The following is a 24,924-nucleotide window of genomic DNA, read 5'->3' on the forward strand; positions in this document are numbered from 1 at the left end:
TAAACCCGAGCCACTTATGGAAGCAGAAGTGGCACTGAAAACCAAACTCATTAATGAACTGTTACTATAACGTTTAGGTAATATAGTTTTGGTTATATTGATAATCTTGTTGGTATAATGAACTGTTGCTATAATGTTTGATTGGGTTTAATTCGGTAATCATTGTGTTGTTGTTATTTTGCAGGTTGCTGGGGTATATCAAGGGTCCTATCTCAACTTGGATGTCACGGGATTTGTTCTGTTCGAGAATTGGGTCCTATCTCTATAACAAGGGTCCTATCTCTTTTGTTTGTTTCAATTATCATGTAACTTTTCGGACATGTATTTCTATGTGGTACTTTTGTTGAGGTCACGGGTTATTTTTGTTGTGGCCAGAAGTGTTTCTTTTATATACCACATATCTAAGTTACAAACTATTGTGACCATATGTTTTGATGCTTTGGTGACCATATCTTTTCGTACTTGTTCATTTGACATGTATAAGAGAGAACCCAATGTGCTCATTATTTCATAAGTAAAACTCACAAAAAACTTCTACTCTCTAAAACACCACTCTCCTCATAAACAGCGACTACTACAAACGCCAATCTCTTTCTTTCTAAAACACCACTCTCTTCTAAACTCTAAATCACCATCTTCTCTTCCATTCTCATATATTCATCTCTTCTCTTATTCATCAATAATGGCATCATCATCAAACGACCCTTTCTCTGATGAAAGGTTTGATGATCTTTTTGATCAAACGATGGATCATTTGTTTGATACCCTTTCGGAGATTCAAGCACCACCAAAGCCAAAGAAGAAAAGAGCATTCATAGAAAGAGAAAGAGAATTGGGTCACCAGCAACTATGGAATGACTACTTTAGTGAAGATTGTACATACCCACTGCATGTATTCCGACGCCGTTTCAGGATGAACAAGCCATTGTTCATGCACATTGTGGATCGATTGTCTGAAGAAGTTTCATATTTCAAACAAAAAAGAGATGCTGCTGGAAGGTTTGGTCTTTCTGCACTTCAAAAGTGCACAGCAGCAATTCGCATAATGGCATACGGTTCTGCTGCTGATGCGGTTGACGAGTTCCTCAGGCTCGGTGAAAGGACTGCACTTTTATGCCTGTAAAATTTTGTGGAGGGAGTAATCAATGTATTCGGAGATGAGTACTTGAGAAGACCAACCGCTGACGATCTTCAACGACTTCTTGATGTCGGTCAATCGCGTGGATTCTCGGGGATTATTGGAAGCATTGATTGCATGCATTGGGAGTGGAAAAATTGCCCTACGGCATGGAGAGGACAGTATACACGTGGTTCAGAAAAGCCGACAATCGTCTTAAAGGTTGTGACATCATATGATCTTTGGTTCTGGCATGCCTTTTTTGGACCTCCAGGTACTTTAAACGGTATCAATGTTCTTGATCGTTCACCTGTTTTCGATGATATTTTCAAAGGTCGAGCTCCAAAGGTTACCTACTGGGTTAACGGACATCAATACGATTTGGCATACTACCTCACAAACGGTATATATCCCGATTGGGCAACGTTTATCCAATCTATTCCACTCACACAAAGTGAAAAAGCAAGACTTTTTGCTACAACGCAAGAATCCGTCAGAAAAGATATCGAACGTGCCTTTGGAGTCCTGCAACCTCGTTTTGCAATTGTGAAAAAACCTGGCTCTATTTTGGGATAAGGTAAAAATTGGCAAGATTATGCGAGCAAGTATCATCCTACACAACATGATCGTAGAGAATGAACGAGGAAGTCTATCACTTATCGATTTAACAACTTTCGAGCAAGGAGAAGGGAGCAGAACATCACAGGCCGATAGGTCGTATTCTACGAATATGCCTACTAATTTCACCAATTTGATTGGCAACCGAAAAAAAAGTAAAAGACAAACTGATACATGATCAGTTGAAAGCTGATTTAGTTGAACATATTTGGGAGACACTTGGCTAAATTCCATATAACTACTTTGATGTTTTATCTTATGTTTTCAATATTTTTATTGTCTATGTTATTTAATAATGTAATGCAAATCATGTATCATATATTTTCAATATCATAATATATCAATTTAATCATTATTTTCAAATTTAACATTGAAAAAAAATATTTTTTTTATTTTCTAAGAACTTCTGCAGAGATTCAGGAGAAAATAGATGGGATCCAATCACTTTTGATTTCTCCAAATCTTATTAATAAAATATTCATCACAAACCCCATATGGGGTTCACCAATGTGGTGGTCCTAATCACATATCCGCTTTCCAAATTTTTGTATTTTTAATTCGGAATTTACATAGGTTTTGCATGGCTTAATCGAGTTGGCATTGGCGTTACGCGTACATCGATTATATCCAATTCATGTTCTTTAAAGATATAAGTGGGAGGCCTATTAATTTCTCTAGTTTGGCTAATAACATGAATCTCAATTAGCGAATAACATGGAAACACAACGAGACGTACTGTAATTACATTTGAATAGAACAAAACCAAAACGACGTATAAATGATGCTAAGTTTATCCTATTCACATTACCCACATTGATAATTAAAGTCACATAAATAAATATATCTCAAATTAATTACTATTATTTTCTCCAAAACCCAAAGAATGTAATTTTAAAAACTTCCCAATGACGTGTCTCTCTGTGACGGGCTTCTCCAAAAGCCTGCCCCATAGAAACGCTCCAACATTTCATTCTCAAGCCTTACGACGTCGTTTAATTCACCACTCGCTGTGTTTTCCTCGAAAACAATCTCAGCCGTTGGATCTTCCTCCTTCAATCTAGCGTGTACGGTGCTCTGACTCCCTTCCGCCGCCGCTGACGCAAGCAAACCGTGTCGTTTCCTCATAAAACGTCGCCGTTTGCTTCGTCTCCACGCTTTCTTACAAACCGCCGCCGGTACCTTATACACGGCCAAAACCACCAGATTCACCACCGCGCAAGGGCAGCAACACCAAACCGCCGCGCACTCCGCCGCTGCTCCTCCCGCTACCTCTCCCACTTTTCTCCTCTCCGCGTGTTTGCTCATCGCCGTCGCTGTCGTCGGCGGAGAGTTTCTTTCTTCCGATGCCAATAATGGCGATTTCAGTATCACGTGACGAGTCATACCCGAAAGATAGAGAGATGAGAATCGCGAAACTCTCTGGGATCTTCAGGATTAAAGCGAGATAACCGTCTCAGAGAAATTTGATTTCCCCGAGAAAATAGAATCTAGTGAAAATTGACCCATCTTTGTTTAGGTCATTCATCATTGATTCTGGTTATGTTGCAATCAAATCATGACGATCCCAGGAGGAGAAAGTGAACCAAAAAAATATGGTGGATGACAAGTAGAAATAAGGAGGAAGGATTAACGAAAATAGCCGTTGTGTAAATTTTCTCGGGATTCGCTGGAATTTTTCCGAAAAAGTGAGAGAGAAAATCGAATTGTCTGGTCAGAGAAAATAACGAATTTGAGGTGATAAAAAAATGGAAGTAAAAGAGTCACCGAGAAGATCGGGGAGGATATAACCAAAGATTTTGTTTTCTTGTTGTTTTTTCTAAAATTAGACAAAACCATAAACAAATTAATAATAAGATTAAAGGGTTAACAACAATGAGAAATAAGATTAAGGGTTACAAAAAACAATTTAAAATAAAATAATTGTTTTTTTTTTTGCTGCGATTTGAGAAAGAGAGAGATTTTGTGTGGTTTGGTCCACACGTGACGTTAGTGATTTTTGGAAGAAAGTCATTTTGGAGTTCTCTATTTCTTATTTATTTATTATTTTGTTTTTTATGTTGTTTGATTTAAATTCACATGAACCACCAAATGTTTGCTTATAAAAGCACCTGAATTTCTTCTTTTCTCATCTTCCATCTGTTTGATTGGTTTTTTTTGTGGAATTTCCAGCTAGATAAGAGCATACATTAATAGGAAATTAAAATTTTAAAAATAGTGGTTGAAAAGAAAATACATAACAAAGCAAAAGATTTTTTGTTTTATATATGAGTCCTTGTTTTATCCTACAATGGATCTATGTGGAGATAGATATAAGTGAAAATGATCTATAATGTGTTTTTCCTGAGGATATGGATTTGTAACGATATATTCGTGAAGAGTAAATGAATTATCCTTCTCAATCTACGTAAATGTAATCTAAGAGACATATATTTAAAGACATTTGTGAGTTTGAATCAATGACTTTAGTATTTCAAATGAATTGATCAAAATCCTTGTTTAAGCTCGAGTAATTATGTATATAGGTTCCTGAAAATGATCATTATTTGCAATGAAAGAGTACTATGAAAATACGAGAGCAATAGTACAGGAACTAACACAGAACACAATATAAAAATTTCCTCTACATAAAATATTTTATTAATAAATTTGTTTTGTAACTTACAAGTATACATAACTCGATTTAAAGCAAACTCAAAACACACTTTGATTTGTTGTTCTAGCATCACTTTATTCTTGCATCTATACGTGATTCAAGAACCACTCACTCAAATTCCTTAACATTTTAGCTCATAATTTCTTACAAGATAATCACTCATTCTTTCCTAAAAATTCTCTCATTTTTGTTGAGCTCATACGAAGCTTCAACATGTCTAATCATATATAATAGGACTTGCGGCTAAACCTAGCCGTGACTCCCCTTGTCGATTTCTCCAAATCTTCAAGTGAATCCTCTATTCCCTTATCTTCTCCTAAGAATAAGGAAACTTCACAATTCTTCAACATTGCCTCCAAGATACTCCAAGCTCCTTTTCCAAGTCAGCTTCTCATCTCTTGAAGAATCCAGTGTGTCCAATAGCTCCAGCTCAGCTACAAGTTTACTTCCACGTATGCAGATTGCTCTGCAAGTCTTCTCCGTATTATCGCTTGAGCTAGCTAGACTGCCATGGCTTTGTTTGCAGCTTCAATCTCCCCCTTTTTAGCATGGGTACCTCATAAGTACCTGTTCACCAAGACAACAGAAAAATAGAATCACAAATAAGCCAACACACGCAAACACTAGATATTCTGAAATGATTCCAAATAAAACTCCAAAAATAGAGTATCATGTCTTAAGCACAAACTGAGTCAAGGAGATAAATAATAATAAAAAAACAGAAGTTTTTGACACTCTCTCCTTACTCCACCGGAATCAAAAGAAAAAAACCCCAAAAAAAATCTACTCCCCCATAAGTCTTGCATCCTTTGACGTTCAACTTTCTCTCTCTGCTTGTGAGTACATGTTAAAAACAATATCAATTCACAAACAGATAGTCAACTGAAAGAGTTGGGCATACTTACTTGTAATCGCCTGATGAAGCATAGCCATGATCACTCCAAGACTCTGCAGCGCTGCAGATTCATCCTCCAGTGCTGTTCTACGACTTTCTGCACTTGCTGGAGCTTCTGACACACAGACTATTCCAAAGTTTAATTCAAGAGCTGGACCAGTTGATGCGGATGGTTCAAAAGCAGTAAATGGCTGATGTTCTGGTTCAAGAGCTGACTGAGAAGTAGACCCTGTCTGAAGCTTCCTCTCGTTATCCTTTTTCTTCTTACCCTTGGCTTTCTCAGTTGCTGCAGCAGCTGCCTCCTTTTCCAGAAAAGTTGCTCCACTCCAAGGATCCTTCTTGTACATGGTCGGGAATACCCAGGCTTCTCCATTTTCCAGCTGTACCACTTGTTGTCGTTTGATGACTCTGCTGATCAGACATGGAAACATCAACCAACGATGATCTCCCTTTATGACCTTTCTCAGGCTCAGCATCAGTCGAAACATGAGTAAGCCAACATCCACCTTGATTCCATGAGTCAGTTTGTAGATCAGTCTGGCTTGTTCTTCTGAGATATGGTGTTTGTTAGTGGATGAGACCCAGTTGTAAGAGGCAATCACCATTAGAGCAGCAATCTTAGGAGGAAAGTTCCAGAGGTTAACTCACTCCAGACTGTCTGTCTTCCCTTAGACAGGAAACTTACAACTTCTGACAGAGGAATTAGATCAGCTGATGCCTCCTCTTTCTTCTCTGTCTTAGTGAGTGGCTCACGTTGAAGAGACTCATTTGATTAGTCCTGGCTAGACCTGAATTTCCACTTCTCTGATGTTGACTGAGCAGCTTTGAGAAAAAATACTGGGCATCTTAGAGGGCAGACCTGCATAGAACTCCTTGACAACCTTGCTCACGTAAAAGGGAGGAGGTAGTGAAGACTCAATAGGGTCAAGTGCCCCCTACTGTTTATATTTTTTCTTAAATGATTTAAATAAATTTAATCAAAAAATTTCAATTTAGTGGTAAAAAAGAATAAGTTGCCCTTAATTAATTTTTTTTTGTTTATATACTTATGCTCCCAACTAATTTTTTTTTTCTAGATTCGCCACTGCTCACGTACTGTTCTATCTCCGTCACAATCGGTCGCATCCCACTCTCAATGATCACCGTGTGATATTCCCATTCATCTGCATCATCTATGTCTACAACTCTCTCTGCCCAGATATGACGAGACAGAAGAGAGTTGTACCTTTGCTGAGCAGGAGACTCTTTCTTGGCTTGAGCCTTGCTCTTCTTTCTTCTTTTTTCTCTTGCTTGATGATTCATGATCTTGTTCAGCAACTTTGAGGATGACTCCGCCGGTGGCTTCAGAGATCTTGGAGGTGGGTACAAAGATTCCTTTCGAGCTTGCTTTGCTGACGGAAGAGTTGCTAGTGCCTGATTCCTCTTCCTCTCCTGATGCTCAAACTATTCCCGAACCAATACATCTTCGGGTAGATCGCCGGTTCTCAGATCAGCTTCCTGAGCCTCTTCACCTTGGTTCACTCGAGGGCTCTCAGCTTCCTGTTGCGCGCTTTCCTCTAGAATTTCAACCTCCGCTGTCTCTTTTAGATCTTCACCATCGATGCCTTCCACCTCAGTGGACTCGACTGGTGCTTTGTCTTGATTTGGAATTGTGTTCCCAGATCCACTAGGGCTTAACCGAGTAACCTTTCCCTTCATCCGCCGTAGCAAAAGATTCGCTGTCACTCCAATCCCCGCTGGGAACGTCAATCTCCTCTCCAACGCGTGGAACTGTTGGATTTGCTTCATCTCCAATTGATCTAATCGATTTTTGCATGACCTCAACTCAAATCAACTTCTAATTGCTCAGTAATATTCTTCATAATACATTCTTTCTGGAGTGCATTAAAAAATCTAGGTTCTTTATCTTCAGTTTGTTTTTCCATAATGATCCGTTGAAGTAACGCATATGTATCTCGTTTGACTATGTAACTTTCTGAAGAACAAAAAAAAGAATTATAACAAACTAATTTTGTAATTAATTTTTTAACATGATCTTTTATTTTTTTCTAACGTACATTTTTTTATCCAACCGCTACCGTCCGCAATCGCAAACGCTGGCGGAAAGCAGCTTTTGGATTTCAGCAGTATAAAACGATATGGAGCGGTTTGAAGTGATTTCTATGATTGTTATAAAATGCCACTAACCGTTACCAACCGCAAATGCAGCGTTTGCGAGTGATAGCGGGTGAACCAATCAACACCTTAATTGACCATGGTGTATGAATTAATAAATTGTTCAAAATAGATCCTATCTAGATAAAAATGTGGACGATAAAGAAAAAAAAAATCGAGACTATCCAAATAGATTCCATGACAGTAGGGAGCCTCATGATAGAATTACCAATTTGATACCTAGGAATTCCCATCACAACAAAACCAATTAGAAAACTCAACTATGCACCATTCATTGATCGCATTCGTTTGACTTCTATCTTTGACTAGTCATAGCTCATCCGATGCATGATGCTTGCAGTTGATCATTTTTACGATGGTCATGAGTATCCAAATTCGTGGTGCTATGTTTTTCGTCTTCCAAAACCTTTGTTTCAATGAAATTAAGAAAGTTGTATGTAAATATTTATATTTGTCGAATTTCTCCAACTAGTCTTATTTGACTAAAGTTTGATGGGATGAAGTATGTCTCCTAAGGCAGAGGGAGCTTGGTTTCAAACATTCACTCTATGGTTTTGTTTGGATAGTTTGGTGTCGTTGTAATTTGCGGAACATGTCTTTTTGGGCTGCACCAGACTTGAGTTAGAGCTACGACTTTTGGGTCTAGTGGGCGCTTTTTAAATTTTGTTCCTTAATAGCTAATTTTTTTTATTTAAAATGAGGTAAAATAGTAGTTATAATAAAATTCTATTAAATTTTGCTGATAACAACAATAATGAGAAACATCAGATTCTTACTTACATACCATCTTATTAGCGAAGAACATGCAACCATAATTACACAAAGGTTTAGCTAATTCATCATCGTAGTCATGATAACAACGGAGAATGGAAAATATATAAGCATGGATATGTACTTCACAGTTACACGTATTAACTCGCACGCTACGACTGGAATTAACGTTTACTTACTCATTGCTAATTTTGAGACAACAACAAAAATACTAACACAAGAAGAGGAAAATAAAGATTGTCCAATCTGTTCATAAACGGTTAATAGAAGGGAAGATGTCAACTCTCTACCGTGCACATTAGCAAAAAACATTATCTACCATGTAGCCATACTTATTATCATAAATATATGATACAATGGATAAAACAATGCAAAGTTGTGAGGAATAATCTGAAACACTCTTTTGAGGAATTATTTATTTTTTCGTATCCTCTTTCATTCTCTCGTATCCCTCGCGGGTCTTTCACTTTTTAATAATCTTGGAAATCTCCAATTAATCATTGTAATTTTTATAGAAGAAAATTAGAAACAGAAATTTGGCCAATGATAATTAAGCATAGATGAACCAATCAAGAGCGGCGAAACAAATTTTGACCAATGAGATATAAGCACAACTAGTCAATCAGAAACGATCGTCTCAAAAATTGAGCAATCAGGAGCACGGAGACAAATATTTGGCGGCAAAAATTTATCCAATCAGAAACAAGCTTTGTCGGAAGGACAATCTTGAAACCATCTTTGACAAGCTTCTTCTCCCAGCGATCGCGACAGAGAGAACGAGAGAACGAGAAATCGTCGAGTCCTTCTTGACATTTTGCTGCACTGATCCGACATTGAAGGCTAATCGAGGTAATTGACATTTCTGTCGTTGGATTTTCTTCCCTCGTTCTGATTTTTATAAGTCGTTGCCCTAGAACCACTATTGGGGATTAAATTCGATTATTGAATAGGGAATTGTAGACTATGGAAATAGTGATTGGTTGCTAATCGAATGAGTATTCAGTGGATTGGAGGTTTAGATGTTATACCGCAGTAAATGAGAGTTAGATTAGAGTTTTTTTTCCCCAATTGACTAATTATGAGGACGAGAGAGAGTAACAATTGGTATCACTTGCCTACAACTGGAAACATGGTATCACTTGCGTACAACTGGAAACTCCATTTTTATGCAGTTGAGTATGGTATCTGTTATTTTTTCAGGTGATAATGATTACGAACATATTTTTTGATTACGGGAGATATTATTCAACTTCGGAGGATAAATAGATTTCAGCACCAGCTTCCATGTATGGTGTAATGTTTAAGTCATCAAGTTTGGAGGAGATTACTTATTCTGGTTTAGTGTATAAGATATGCACGAATGTTGGGATTGTCGAATCTTCAAGTAAGCTGAAACTGAGTTAAATTCCGGTTCTAGTGCAAACTCAGAGACGATTCTATATTTCGAATGACGATGACCTAGCTGTGTTCTTGACCTCATTGGAAAAAGAGGGACGCAGAAGTATTATTCATGTAGAGATCATCAAAGGTGTTGAAGTTGGTGAGGAATTGATGTGGTGTGTGTGTCGAGGGTTGTCAAGTTTTACCCTAAATGAAATCAATATCCGCAAGTGCACAGCTGATCGATTGTAGTACTTAGGGATCGAATCCACAGGGAAGGAGGATCTTTCCTGCAAAAGCCTTCGAAAGAAATATAAAGTAAGGAAGTCTAGAACCAAACGGTTTTGTGGGGGTTTTGGTGGTGAGTTTAAAATGTAAAAATGAATCCTAAAGAGACAATACGGGAATTAAAATGACCTAATAACTAAACTTAACGAAAACAGGTAAAAACGGGAAAAACGGCTAATCTAATTGCTTAAATGAAAATCGATTAAAAAGGAATGAAAATATTGAACTAAAGCTTGAAATAAAACGGTGTGAATCTATAAGAAAGAAAGTGCTGGGCTTCAGGGAAGTTTTCTCAGGGGTACGAACGATTCAAAACATTGCTAGAGAGTAAAATTGATAAGATCTTAGCTTAAACTTTTCGAACTGGAGTCACAGACGTATGAATACGCCACTGTCGTGATCATAGACAACTATCTCTCTCAACCCTGACCAGTAGGTTTCCACTCTGGCCCAGGAAAAGAAGAGATGCATTATGTTTAAGACTCGTTAGCATTCACAAATCGCCCATAGGTAGGTTTCCACTCCCATACTAGATCTGACACCGGATGAACACTTTCGTGTCACCAAGCATCTGGATCAGATTGTAGTTCATGACGCTACTCTCATGCAGTAAAAACGAATTCAGAAGAAAAAGTTTGATCAAGATTCAGCTCAAAAGCTCATGGAATCCTCATCGAACATATAAATCCCCATCGAAAATCCCTTAATCCCAACAATAAAACTACTCAGACATGATGAACGAAATCAAAAACATAGTATTAAAAAGTAGAATAGAAACCGAAATTGAAAAAGAAAGAACAAGGGTTCAAGAGACAAATCTCTGTCTCCCTAAAACCTAAAACTTAAAAAGTATTCTAAAACAATAAGAACATATGAAGGCATACGAATTAGGGTTCCTAAAACATGTATTTATAGTGCTCAAGACATCTCTGGGCGTCACTTAGGGTTTCTCCAAATGAGGGAATCATTTTGGGCTTCAGAAATGGGCCTTCGGGCTCGGAGGTAGTTGGCCGCGGTCGGGATGGCTGTGACCGCGGGGAATGGGTTGCTGGCCGCGGTCGCGGTGCTTCTGACCGTGGGAAATGCTTTGTTGGCCGCGGGTGGAAACGCTTGCCGGCTGGTTTACGGGACATCTTGCTCTTCGCGTATCTTTTGATTGAACCGTTAGATTGCCAAGCTGTAAAGTGTGCTGGAAATCTGATACTTCCATCTTTAAGATCTCCAAATTTGAGCTGGATCAGACGGTGAGAAGGCCTTCAATCAGGGGTGAACTTCTGACGGTTTGACTCTGAGCTGAAATCTGGTTTTCTATCCATTTTGTTAAGTTTTTCCCTAAGTTACCTGTTAAGAGTCTTGGAACTACAAATACTAGGAAAACGTAATAAAAGTACTTGAAAGCAATTAAAAACTTAGAAAAAGTATTTCAAAATATTCATAAAAGTGGTCAAAATACGGTGTTATCAACTCCCCCAGACTTAAACCTTTGTTTGTCCTCAAACAAAGCAAAAGCCTAAACTGGTTAAGTGAAAACAAAAATAGAGAATGCACAAATCTCATAGACATGAACTCCTAAACTAGGACCAAAGGTAGTGCATCAATCCACAACTTAGTCTAGAAAATTCTCACCAATGCACAAGAGATACTAGTCCACTTTTTCCGTCATGCAAAACTTAAACAATATAAATCTTGATTCTAGTCAACTAGCTCTCTACATTCATTAAGTTCAATAGTGAGTTCTCATTAAAGACATCATCCAGGGTAGACGGCGTTTGGCATTAAAGGACTGTTTAAGTGGTGGAGTTAAAGTGTTTCGGGTTACCTGAAGATCTGGAGGATGCAAGATAATATGCAAAACCGCAAGAGAGATAAGGACCTGTTGATAACCGTAATTTTCAGTCACTTCTTCTTGCCAAATGTTGTTGCATAATCCTTCCTCCTTTGTTGTAAACAGCTATTCCCCCTGACTTAGATTCTTTCCGGGAATCAGAAAATGATCTCCAAAACTCCATAAAATCAGACTCCTGTTGCCTTGGGACTTAAAATTCGACCTCTCTAGACTCTTTAAGGCTTTTATTTCCTTCTTTTCTTATTTTCGGATTTTACTTTTTTTGAGAAGGAAATGCCTTTTAAAGAGAGAGAGACTAGAGGACGAGATTGTACCAAAATTTGAGATTTTTCTAAGGCAAACTGAGCTTCCTCTTGTGTTGAATCATTCCGGGAACATTTCCGGCAAATCGCAGGTCTCTGTCCTTGGTGACTGAAAACTGCGTCGTTCCTCTTTCTCTCCAACGTTTTTGCACTTATCTGCATATAAGACAATAGAAAACAAGAGTGCATGTGGTTTGAAAGAGGATTGGTTAAGGTAGGGAACTAGCTAAAGATGAACTAGCCATTCAGGATCAACTGAGAGTGGTAAAAGGATAAAGGAGTCTTGAATGTATGATTCGTTTCCCTGGTCTAATGCTTCAATGAGAAAGTTAAGTCCAGATTAAGTCCAAATAAAACAGAGCTAGTGTATCCCTTCATCTAAATCGAAATCATTCAAATTCCTCTGGGGTACTTCGTTTCAAATGAGTTTAGCTACCGCCTAGTCAAGTCCTAAATCATGAATGAGCATGTCACTAGGAACAGTCTAAAGCACACAGTCAACTATAATTGATTTATGTTCACAATTCCCTTTAAAACGTATTTTGTTTTGAAAACCGGTTTTGAAAAACTTTAAGGAAAATGCAAAAAGTGTAGATAATGCAAGACTCATGAAAGAAAAGTGGTTAGAAAGGGATGAAATCCTCCCCCAAACTTAAATCACACTGTCCTCAGTGTGAAACAAGTCGAGATTGGATGAGAAAAATGCATAGATAATCGAATTGGTAAGGCCAAAGAGAACTTACCTGGATCTGGGATGCTGGTGGAGATGAACCGGATTCATTCGAAGAGGTTTGGGAAGGTGATGGGTGGTGATGAAGGTGGTGGGAAGTGATGAATGAGGTGGAGTGGGGATTGGTGAGGTGGAATGAGGTGAAGTGGGTGGTTTGGGGTCGGGTTTGATCTCAACGATCATTTGCCGCGGTCAGGAGCCACGCGACCGCGGTAAGCAGGTGCTTGGCCGCGGTCAGAAACACGCGACCGCGGTCGAAGAGGCGTTTCCCGCGGTCAGAACGTCTGCGACCGCGGGGGCTTATTTCGCGGCTTCTTCCTGCTTCTTCTTGGTTCCTGCTGGGCCGAGCAGTCAGGGACCATCCTTCTTTTTGGTTTTTTCGGGTTTTTTTATTTTTTTGGCTTTTTATTTTATAAGAAACACCTGAAACTAAGAAAAAGAAAAAGATCAATAGAAAAAGAAAGAAAAAAATCCTAAAGAAAACAATACCTAAATGGGTTGCCTCCCATTAAGCGCTTCTGTTTTAAGTCGTTTAGCTCGACTTTTGGTGTTGGACGTTGCTTAGTCCAATGAAGAAGACCTTGTCCTGAGACAAGTCTTTTTCGACATCTCCTTGCTTTGCCTAGCAGGTTCTTCGTCACTCCAAAGCTCTTCTTCAAACTCTTCTATTGCAGAACGTTTTCCTGCTTTGCTGTTGTATGGGACAGCTTCTGTGAAGACATCTTTGTCGATATTAGCAAATGAAATCCTCCTGTTTGGCCAGTCCATTATAGCTCCGGAAGTTGCTAGAAAAGACCATCCGAGAATCACTGGATATGTTGCGTCTCTCGTGTCGACAATGTAGAAGTCGACAGGCGCTATGCAATCTCTTATTCTCAAAGGAATTTCATGAGCTATTCCTTGAGGTGTTGCATTGGAATCATCAGCTAGACTAATCTTTGCTCTAGTCCTGCGCAGGTGTTTAATACCAAGTCTCAAAGCAATTGCCTTGGACATCATGTAAAGACAAGCTCCAGAATCACAAAGCACGTTTTTAAACATTTCTCCTCTAATAGAACAAGAGATAAGAAACTGACCTACACCTTCGATTTTGTGAAGTGTTCGAACAGGTTTACCTCTTCTTGCATGGTTGAACAAATCTTCTATCTGAGGGATTGATTCCTTGCTTTCACAGAAGTAGTGGCCTATCATGAAGTCCTTGCAAGCTCTGGCAAAGGTGATTCCTTCAGGTAAATTTCGAACTACATCATTGAATTCGTCGAGCTTCTCTTTGCTGATTTTGTTGGTGTAGTGGCTGCAGTCTTCGGGCTTTTTGAGGTGAATCGCATAGATAGCTGCTTCTGGTGTTGTCATGTATCAAGCTCTCATAAAGTATCTATGGATATCCTCTTTAGACACCTTGCAGTACCTGAAAAAGACTTGCAAACGACCAAGCTTCTAAATTTCATCAAAGCTTAGGTGAGCAGGGAATGACCTGACTATGTTGTTGAACTCCATTAGCTTCTCTCTACTGATGTTGTTTGTGATCCATTGAATTTCTCCTGAATTGTCCTCTGAGGAATATCCTGCGTTTGGATCTTCTACAAACAACCCATACTCTTCATCTTCAGAGTATTGCTCTTCATACTCATCTTCACAAGACAAAGCCATGTTGTAGGGCCATGACTTGTCCTTGTCTTCAGATCTTTGGGTGCTGATGGAGCAAACCAGTTGTTGATGGAGTGGTTTAGTCATCCCAGGAGGTGTATCAGACGTACAGATGCTTGTATGAGTCGAACGAGACTGTTTTGGAACGTTTTTCCGGTTGGCCTTGACTGCAGGTGACGCGACCGCGGGAAAACGACCATGGGCCGCGGGCAGACCTAACACGACCGTGGGAGAAGGCTTTTTGGCCGCGGTCAGAGGCGACGCGACCACGGGAAGATGTCTCCGAGTTGATTTGCTGCTGCTGCTTGCTCCTTTGCTTCCTGGATGATCTCCTAGGTCTTCTGGTTTGATGTACTTCCTCTCTGGGCTCAAGTCTTTAGTTTTGGTTGCTGGAATCTGCTCTCCAAGTCCTTGTATGATCTCCTCAACCTTTTCTTCAACTTCATCAAGAGCATAGACTACTTTGTCCATGGTTGAGTAAAGTTCTTCGGTTTTGTCAATGACTTTGTAAACCTTCTCTGAAACTTCGACTGTGAAGTCATAAGACTCGTTCTTAGCTTCGTTTAAGGCTTTGTTCACATCATCAAGTTTGAAATCCAGGTCCATGACTTTGTTTTTGGTGTTGCGAAGCTCATAGGTGTGCTTTGCTTGCTCCTCCTCCATGCTGTTGAACTTGTTAGCGATCGTATCTGCGTCCTTGGTTGCTCTTTCTTCTATTGAATTGACTTGTGAGGCTAGGTTATCGATCTTCTCATTGAAAAGTTTTGATATCCCGTCAATCCTTTCGTTTAGAGCGGCTGTAGCGGTTACATGAGCCTCTATGAACTGCCTGATCACACCTTCGAGCTGGCTCAATCGGTTGCTGAGCTGGACGTTCTCATCACGGTGGAGGACCTGGTGAGGTAGGTGATACATAGGATATCTAGGGTTTGCCATTGGAGGTACGTAGGGCTCGTTCTGGAACGTTCTGTAGTCTTCGGTTTGAATTTCTCCGTAGAGATCGCGTAAGTACTGCTTCTCTCTGCGTCCGGTGGCTTGAGGAGTGTTATAGAAACCTTCCTCATAGTGTGTATTTCGATTTATAAGATCCATATCTTATGAAATGGAAACAAAATAACCAAAAAATGGAAATATGCAGAAAAGGGGTTCTAGAGTCGATTTACCAACCTTTCTTGGGGTTTTGCGGAAAAGAAAATGCGTGCCTTCCCCGGCAACGGCGCCAAAAACTTGATGTGGTGTGTGTGTCGAGGGTTGTCAAGTTTTACCCTAAATGAAATCAATAGCCGCAAGTGCACAGCTGATCGATTGTAGTACTTAGGGATCGAATCCACAGGGAAGGAGGATCTTTCCTGCAAAAGCCTTCGAAAGAAATATAAAGTAAGGAAGTCTAGAACCAAACGGTTTTGTGGGGGGTTTTGGTGGTGAGTTTAAAATGTAAAAACGAATCCTAAAGAGACAATACGGGAATTAAAATGACCTAATAACTAAACTTAACGAAAACGGGTAAAAACGGGAAAACGGCTAATCTAATTGCTTAAATGAAAATCGATTAAAAAGGAATGAAAATATTGAACTAAAGCTTGAAATAAAACGGTGTGAATCTATAAGAAAGAAAGTGCTGGGCTTCAGGGAAGTTTTCTCAGGGGTACGAACGATTCAAAACATTGCTAGAGAGTAAAATTGATAAGATCTTAGCTTAAACTTTTCGAACTGGAGTCACAGACGTAGGAATACGCCACTGTCATGATCATAGACAACAATCTCTCTCAACCCTGACCAGTAGGTTTCCACTCTGGCCTTGGAAAAGAAGAGATGCATTATGTTTAAGACTCGTCAGCATTCACAAATCGCCCATAGGTAGGTTTCCACTCCTATGTTTGTTTTGCTCTCCCAAACTAGATCTGACACCGGATGAACACTTTCGTGTCACCAAGCATCTGGATCAGATTGTAGTTCATGACGCTACTCTCATGGAGTAAAAACGAATTCTGAAGAAAAAGTTCTAAGATTCAGCTCAAAAGCTCATGGAATCCTCATCGAACATATAAATCCCCATCGAAAATCCCTTAATCCCAACAATAAAACTACTCAGACATGATGAACGAAATCAAAAACATAGTATTAAAAAGTAGAATAGAAATCGAAATTGAAAAAGAAAGAACAAGGGTTCAAGAGACAAATCTATGTCTCCCTAAAACCTAAAACTTAAAAAGTATTCTAAAACAATAAGAACATATGAATGCATACAAATTAGGTTTCCTAAAACATGTATTTATAGTGCTCAAGACATCTCTGGGCGTCACTTAGGGTTTCTCTAAATGAGGGAATCATTTTGGGCTTCAGAAATGGGCCTTCGGGCTCGGAGGTAGTTGGCCGCGGTCGGGATAGCTGTGACCGCGGGGAATGGGTTGCTGGCCGCGGTCGCGGTGCTTCTGACCGCGGGAAATGCTCTGTTGGCCGCGGGTGGAAACGCTTGCCGCCTGGTTTACGGGACATCTTGTTTTTCGCGTATCTTTTGATTGAACCGTTGGATTGCGAAGCTGTAAAGTGTGCTGGAAAGCTGATACTTCCATATTTAAGATCTCCAAATTTGAGCTGGATAAGACGGTGAGAAGGCGTTCAATCAGGGGTGAACTTCTGACGGTTTGACTCTGAGCTGAAATCTGGTTTTCTATCAATTTTGTTAAGTTTTTCCCTAAGTTACCTGAAAAGAGTTTTGGAACTACAAATACTAGAAAAACGTAATAAAAGTACTTGAAAGCAATTAAAAACATAGAAAAAGTATTTCAAAATGATCCATAAAAGTGGTCTAAATACGGTGTTATCAGGAATTTTCTAGAGTTGAGAGGGTAAGTTCAGTTGGTATCAATTACGGGGCATTGCGTTTAGGTAATGGTGGACTAAATAATGGTGTACTTGCTATTTACACAGGAAACTGTTCAGCAGAACAACATCAACAGAATGTCCCGGTGATTGAGGAAGCTGATGGTGATGATGTTGACGAGAGAAAATATGGTGATGATGTAACACATGACAATGGAGAAGGTGGTGATGATGTACCACGTGACAATGGAGTAGATGGTGATGATGTATCACGTGACAATGGAGTAGATGATAGTAAAGCAAAGTTTGATAACGAGGAGGAAGAATACCGACGGTTTAATTTTGATGATGGTCCCCGTGCTGAAGTAGAAACACAACATTTTGAATGGGATGATGGTATGAATCTGAGAGTAAGGCAACACTTTACATGTAAACAAGATTTTATAGATTTATTGTATAGAGCTTCACATCAGAATTGTTTTGGTCTGAATATAAAGAATTCAGATAAGAAGCAAGACGTGGTGAAATGCGGTGAAACGGGTTGTAATTGGTATTTACGATCTTGGAAGGATGTGATCCTTTTTTCTATTACAGTATACTGTAAGATATGTAGTTGTTCTTGGGTCAGTGCGAGTACAAACAGCAAACAAAGGAAACGAACACCAGGATTGGTTGCATCTGTTGTTAAGGAAGCGTATCCAGGTCGATTAGTTACACCAACTCATCGCGCTGTCATGGTTATGGTTAAAAATAATGTTTTTGTGAGTGTGTCATACTCTACCGCATGAAGAGGAATACAGCAAGCTAAATCTCTAGTTTGTGGTTTTCCTGAAGACAGCTATAGAGATCTCTACTTGTATTTGTACATGCTAGAGCAGGTGAATTAAAGTACAAAACACAATGTGTTACTGGACGGACAACGAAGATTCAAGTTCTTATTTGTCGCTTTGGAGCTTGCATTGATGGATGTGTAGCAATGAGGAAAGCGGTAACTGTTGATGCAAATTTTTGAAAGCCGGAATGGATTGTCAGCTAGTCTTTGCTGCTTGTCAGGATGGTTATCATCACCATTATCCGATTGCTTTTGGAGTAATTGATGCAGAAAAAAATAACAGTTGGGAGTGGTTTTTCAGAGAGTTGAAAACTGTTATACCCGATAGTCCTGAATTGGTTATTGTTTCTGACAGAAATTCAAGGTTCATCAAGGCAGTAGCTGAGGTGTACACGGAAGCTAAACATGGGTGTTGCATCTGGCATCTGAGAAGAATGTGAAATTGCAAGTTTCAAGGGATACAGAAATAGTTGCAGATACATTCATGGAGAGCGCAAGAAAGTATACAAAGGCCGATTTTCTTGATCATTATATGAGAATGGAATTAAAGTATCCTAATGTAACTGGGTATCTAGAAAGACGTGTAGAAGTATCGAAAAGGGCCAGGTGCTATTTTCCGGAGATAGGCACAACCTAGAGACTAGTAACGTTGTGGAGTCCTTGAATAATGTATTTAAGGATGAAAGAGGCTATGCTTATTACCTATGTTGGATAAGATTGTTGCAAAGTTTTGTGAGTGGTTTAACAAGCATAGGAACAAGGCTGCTTCTACGCCACCAGGACATAAACTGGTGGCCTTTGTGGAGAATATATTTCACAGTAGATGTGCTGAAGCGAAGAGGCTAACTGTCACCGAGTTAAATATCAGTCATATTGAATACAGTGTAATTGGAAACGATGGGATGAATTACACGGTGAACTTGAAAAGTAAAACTTGCTCGTGCAAATGTTTTGATATAGACAAGTATCCTTGTGTCCACGCCTTAGCCGCACTAGAGCATTACATGAAGCGGCCAGACAGAGAAGAGGATATAAATGTAGATGACTTGTGTTCGATGTATTATTTAACCGAGCAGTGGGCGTTTGCTTATAACAGAACGATCTATCATGTCCCACACAAGTCACACTGGGTTATCCCCGATGATATAAAGCAATTGAGTGCTTTGCCCCGGAACACGAAAAAAATGATGGGGGCAAAACAGCAGAAAAGGCATCCATCCGTTGGAGAGCGTTGACCGAAGTCGAAGAAGGCGAATACGAGTAATAAGTGTCGCCCTGAATCTTATAGAATTTATTCCTATTTTACTGCAGGTCAAAATATTGGAGCTGAAAATGTTGCAGGTGCCTCTGAAAATACTGCAGGTGCCTCTAAAAATACTGCATGTGATAACGTGATTTAGTTACTCTGAACTATTGTATTTGGAAATGTGATGTTTTACTTGGAATTACTTGGTACAAATACAGTCGACTATTGTTTTTCAAAATTTTATTGTATTACTCGGAATTACCTGGTACAACTACAGTCGACTATTGTATTTAGAAATGTGATGTTTTACTCGGAATTACTTGATACAACTACAATCAACTATTTTTGAAAAAAAAAAGTGAAAATAGGAATACAAACGACGTGTCGTTTCGTTTCCAACGTCGACTCGAAGAGTTTTTAGGGATTTCTGTCCTCTTTTATTTAACATAGACCCAAGAAGTATCTGAAACACATTTCCTCTCCTATGGCAAAACAAATAGGGATTTCTGGTCTGCCCATCGAGATGAAAATCGAAATACTAAAGAAGATAATCAGTAACTCCTTTAGAGATTATTGTTCAGCAAAAGTGGTTCTTAGGGATTTTAACGAAATCTCCAAGGATCCAATCTTCTTACGGAGCGTGGATCTGTTAACCGTGCCCACACATTGGTTCTTTGATATGGCATGGATGAGAATGTTTAAGGGCAGATGTTTGGCAGCAGGTAATCCAAAGGCTTTATTTGAAAGAGGTCTTTCAATTATTTTCTATGACCGTAATATCGAAGCAGGGATAGCTATGATTAAAGAGTCAGCGGAAGCGAGATGCTCTATGGTGAAATACTGCCACAAAATGCTTGTTCTCATCATGTCCAGATGCAAAGTGAGATTAACATCTGTGACAGATATTACCCGGGCGGAGGTAGGAGAAATGCTTCGAAGAATGGAACATTCAAGCCCGAGGGGTTCCAATGTTAACCTTCCGCAAGTGTTTGCAGAAAATGTTACTTTGGTTTTTCACAAAGCTTGTAACTTGCACTGCGGAAACATGTACTTACCCCACAGGTGTCTTGTTATATACGGATACATGGAGGAACCCACCAATTTGTGCGATACTTGCTACTGGACAATGCAGGTGGCAAAATTCAGTCGATTTATCAGGAGGTTTGCGAAGGAGTGGCCAAATTGATACTCTCACTGTTCTACTGAATTGTTCTCTCTCTCAAATATTTGATGTTCTTTGATGTTCTCACAAGTTCAATGTAAAATCGAAGTGTTTGTTGTTACTTTGACTATTTATATTCTGTAAACTATTTGTAAACAATGCTAAAAAATAAAATAAAACGATGTCTAGCTTTTAAGTGTATCAACAATTTAAATGTTTAGTTTTTCTCAGGAAAACTTGGTATAACTATGCTCTAGTACGGACCTTTGTTGTTCTATCAAACACAAATAATTGTGAATTGGGGAATAGAAGCAAGAGCGAGAATGTTGTGTGAAAGAAAAGTGAAAATAAACCAAGTCACACTTTAAGGTCAGAGAATGTCGTCTAAAAGTTAAAAACCCGATGGAATGTTCCTCGGTACAAGAGAAGTTGATCATGTGTGAGGTAAAATATTATTATAATAATAGAAAATAAGATTAAAGGAGACCCGTTTTTATGTGACGTCGTTTTACACAAGGTTAACCACCCTTTAACCACCAATATACCAATTTAAACCGATTTAATAATGCAAACATGTCAAAATACGATCACGATAATAATCAGTATTTTAAATTAAGTTCGTTTTCATGCTACTTCTTATCACGGACTACGAACCTGTGTTTTAAAATATTGAAAATAATGAATAAATTTTATGAATCTCACCAAAGCTGACCCATAAGTGTCTTATGCTTCTATAGTCACTTTGTTAAGCTTAGGCCATCAATGATGGAAAGAATACGTATAACACTTTTCCTCGAATTTTGTTTGATGAAAACGTTGATAACTTAATTTTATGACCAATAATGAAGCGTTTAATCGGAATATTTTATTTACAATACAGTATTACTACGAATACGGGCACAACTACGTTTGAAATTTCCCAGTTACAATAAAGACATGTGTCTATAATAAAACAAACTCTTATTATGATGGACATGTGTTCTTTACATGAACACATGTCTTATTGGCTGGAAAAAATAGACCCCACCATTATTATTTATTATTTACGGGATTTATCCATGAAACTCAAATTTGTATTTTCCCCCCAAATCAGACATTCCAAATTTGAGTTTCCCCCTAAACATCAAAATTCAACAAATATCTGGGTTTATGCCCAAAACCACCAGAACACTTAGTTTTTGCAAAATAACATCTTTTTGCAAGAATGCCAAGTCTTGGCTCGTCGTCCGATTCGGAGCTTTCAAGCGGTAGCCCTCCACCAGAATTGTACGAAAATTCTCGAATCCCGCGAGTCTGTTATTGTCAATATCAACCAATCATCAAAACTTCCCACACCGTTTTGGATTCAAGAAAAAGATTTTTTGCTTGCAATAAGGAATATGTAAGCAAAGTTCAGCTGTAGATTGCTTTTTATTTTGTTGCAATTACCAAAAAAAATTATATGGTTTGTGTCCTGTAGAGTCACGGATGTCATCTCTTCAAGTGGTGTGATGAGGCGATGCTTGAAGAGATTCAAGATGTTCGGCATGATTTGACCGAGATGCAAGGGGGGAGTGGTTGGACAAGAGCCATGAACCGGATTTACTCGACTGAGATTTCCCAGTTACAGGAATCGGTAAACAAGCTGAAGGAGAAAATGATTGAGGCAAGGAGGTCTCATATTCTCCTTTATAAGGTGGTTTGGGACTGTATTTTGAAGAAAATGGATTGGGAATTGGATCAGACGCGACGAGATAGGATATTTAAGGAAGTTAAGGACATGGTTGTTCTCTATGTTCTTGCTGTGGCTTCAGTTTCTTTAATTATCTACCTGTTCAAGTAGTTAAGATTACTGGTTGTACTTAAAACTTAGTTAATGTTACCAGTATTATCAATTTTTCAATTTTTTAACAACATTTAGTTAAACCAAAGGATACTGAGTTATAAAAGTTTTCAATTTTCAGAATAACATTTGGTTACACCAAGTGATACTGAGTTATACGAGTTTTCAATTTTCCGAATAACATTTGGTTACACCAAATGCTACTGAGTTATACCAGTTTTCAATTTTCCAAATAACATTTGGTTACACCAAATGATAATGAGTTATACCAGTTACACCAAATGATACTGAGTTATACCAGTTTTCTTAGAACTTCTTTATTTATCGGCTGAGATAATATAGTAGAGAGAACAACACAGGTAGATTTAATAATAATTTTTTATAATTAAATATTTTACAATAATAATTTTAATAATTAAATATTTAACAATAAAAGCAAAAATTAAAAACACTTCAACCATAGATTTTAAATAACTAAAAACATAAAAACATGAAATTCATTATTTTTGGGTGAAAACGCCATGAATTAATTCATGACATGTGCCTCAGTCATCAAGCAGGCCTCCTTCTGAAATCTCTCTGGCTCCAAGACGCACATGCGGGCGACGTCTTCGAGGAAGTGGTCGTCTTCCTCGACCTTAAGGTGAAGCAACATGTCATGGAGCGCTTGGAGGAGTTCTTTCACCGTCGTCTCGGGCCTCAAGGTAGTGGTAACGAGTAGCGGATGGAAGACGCGATGTTTGTCAATGTTGGAGTGCAGAATCGGTGTCTTCCACGACACCCTTGGCGGCTTGAAGGTGTACTCTGATGGGAAATGGATGGAGATGAATAAGAGGCCCCCTTCATATGGACTCCTAAGGGGTCCCATCAGCGTTGCTTGCCATTCGTAAATGTTTTCCGCCACCTGCTTCGCACTGAACCGATTCGCCGGAAACCTAAACAACTCCCTCAGATGAATCATGATCCACGATGTAGGGACCATTTTGAAGTGATAAAGAGAGCAAAGATATCACTAAATAGAGAGAAGATGATTTAGAAGATAGATATGAGTGATTATATTTATAGAAAGAGAAAGGAAAACCCTTAGATGCGACTCATTTAATAAATTCCCTTCAACCGTTCAGCCTTAGGGGAATCGTGCGGAGAAGATAAAAGTCACGTCTCTCCCCTAATAGACCTGAAAAATAATTATTTAATTAATGTATAGGTAAAAAGGATTTAGAATGTTGGTAGTTGTATCAGTCTTAAGGCAGTTAATGAAAGCATTAACTGCAGTAAAACTGGTACAACTACCAACACTAATTTGATCATTTTCTCTTTCATCCATGAAACGATGAAACGCGTTGTAATTATCTTTTTGACAGCTAAATTTAGTTATTATTATTTATTTATTTACTTCTACAGAGATATAGATCACGTCTAATCTAACATCTACCTTGGAAGTGACTGTTCCCTCTTTCCTTATCCTCTCCTTTCGTCCATGCAACGCATCTATATAACTAAGTACTCAATTTTTCTGCTTTTAAAAATAAATAACTTCCTCTCACGTGAGTAAATGTTGAGTAGATAAATATCCGAATATATCAGTTTTCCAGATTTATTCATCTTTTTTTATTGAATATATAATAATCATATATTTTCAATTACGTATTATTGAGAGTAGCAGTTATTCCTCTCTTTCTTTCTAGTTCTCATCATCATACGGTCTTCTTTACTCGACGAGACTACTCACTTGCTCTATTTTCTATTATTTAAGTTCCCAATTCAAATCCATGCGGGAAGAAGTTCCAAAATCCATTCTCCTTCTTCTTTACTTTCCCAAATCCATCACTTTTTCCTTCCTCCTTTCTCTTAGGGTTCATATTTTCCTTTTATATTACAAAAATCCATCATTTTCTCTTAGGGTTTCAGATCTTTTACTCAAAATCCCTTTCACAAAACTCGGCCTCAACCATTTTCAAATATAAATCCATGGCAGAGTACTCCTACCTACTAGCCCTACCGGACAAACTACTGAAAAAGGTTATGGTAGCGTCGGTTAACACAGTTGGTGACCTAATATGGATTCGCTATATTTTTCATAGGTTCAACGCCTGCACCAGAGGCCCTAGCTTCTAAGCTGAAGTTGATCCCTTTAATATGTGTCATCCAGTGGATCAAGATGTCCATTTCATCATTGATGTCTTCAGAGAGTTCTATGATGCACGAAATCCATGAATGCTTTTCATGCGAGGTATGCAACTCTATTTTCATCGACACGATTTTGGAGGAATTCAACTGATAAAGGATGCGGCGGGTAGAGGGTGCACGCGTACAATATATGTCTATGGGATGTTCATGAAACTTGTTATGGAACATCCCGAGGGTGATGAGTACCTCATCAAACTAAGCCGGGAAACAATAAGGAAGTGCAGCCGCGAGCTCGTTGAAGAAGTATATCTTGGTTGGCCAATGGCGTTGCCGGAGATGTTCGTTGAAAGCCACCGTCGCTTTTTACAGCGCATCATTACTCTTATCCACTGTCCGTGCGGTACAGTAACCGATGGGAGCATTGGTGGAATGATGAGTATAAACCAGGGAACATCTGCTACTACTGCTTCTTAACTCGCGAATGCGG

The 24,924-nt window shown here is 38.8% G+C and overlaps 4 protein-coding genes across 4 annotated transcripts; 2 read left to right on the plus strand and 2 right to left on the minus strand.

The window, feature by feature from the left end:
* The first annotated feature begins 682 nt into the window (after positions 1-682).
* Positions 683-1,693, plus strand: LOC112089284. The gene is made up of 2 exons (XM_024160354.1): positions 683-1,072; positions 1,136-1,693. The coding sequence occupies exons 1-2, from the start codon at positions 683-685 to the stop codon at positions 1,691-1,693; spliced, it is 948 nt and encodes a 315-aa protein (XP_024016122.1).
* Positions 1,694-2,413: 720 nt separating this feature from the next.
* Positions 2,414-3,483, minus strand: LOC18025664. The gene has a single exon (XM_006408572.2). It carries the CDS (start codon positions 3,116-3,118, stop codon positions 2,627-2,629), a length of 492 nt encoding a protein of 163 aa, XP_006408635.1. The 5' UTR covers positions 3,119-3,483; the 3' UTR covers positions 2,414-2,626.
* Positions 3,484-18,781: 15,298 nt separating this feature from the next.
* On the plus strand, positions 18,782-19,312 carry LOC112089285. The gene has a single exon (XM_024160355.1). It carries the CDS (start codon positions 18,782-18,784, stop codon positions 19,310-19,312), a length of 531 nt encoding a protein of 176 aa, XP_024016123.1.
* Positions 19,313-22,833: 3,521 nt separating this feature from the next.
* Positions 22,834-23,289, minus strand: LOC18025665 (ubiquitin-conjugating enzyme E2 11). The gene has a single exon (XM_006408573.1). It carries the CDS (start codon positions 23,287-23,289, stop codon positions 22,834-22,836), a length of 456 nt encoding a protein of 151 aa, XP_006408636.1.
* Positions 23,290-24,924: the final 1,635 nt, after the last annotated feature.

This window comes from Eutrema salsugineum, unplaced genomic scaffold (genome assembly GCF_000478725.1).
Source record: "Eutrema salsugineum unplaced genomic scaffold, Eutsalg1_0 scaffold_12, whole genome shotgun sequence".
NCBI classification, from domain to species: domain Eukaryota; kingdom Viridiplantae; phylum Streptophyta; class Magnoliopsida; order Brassicales; family Brassicaceae; genus Eutrema; species Eutrema salsugineum.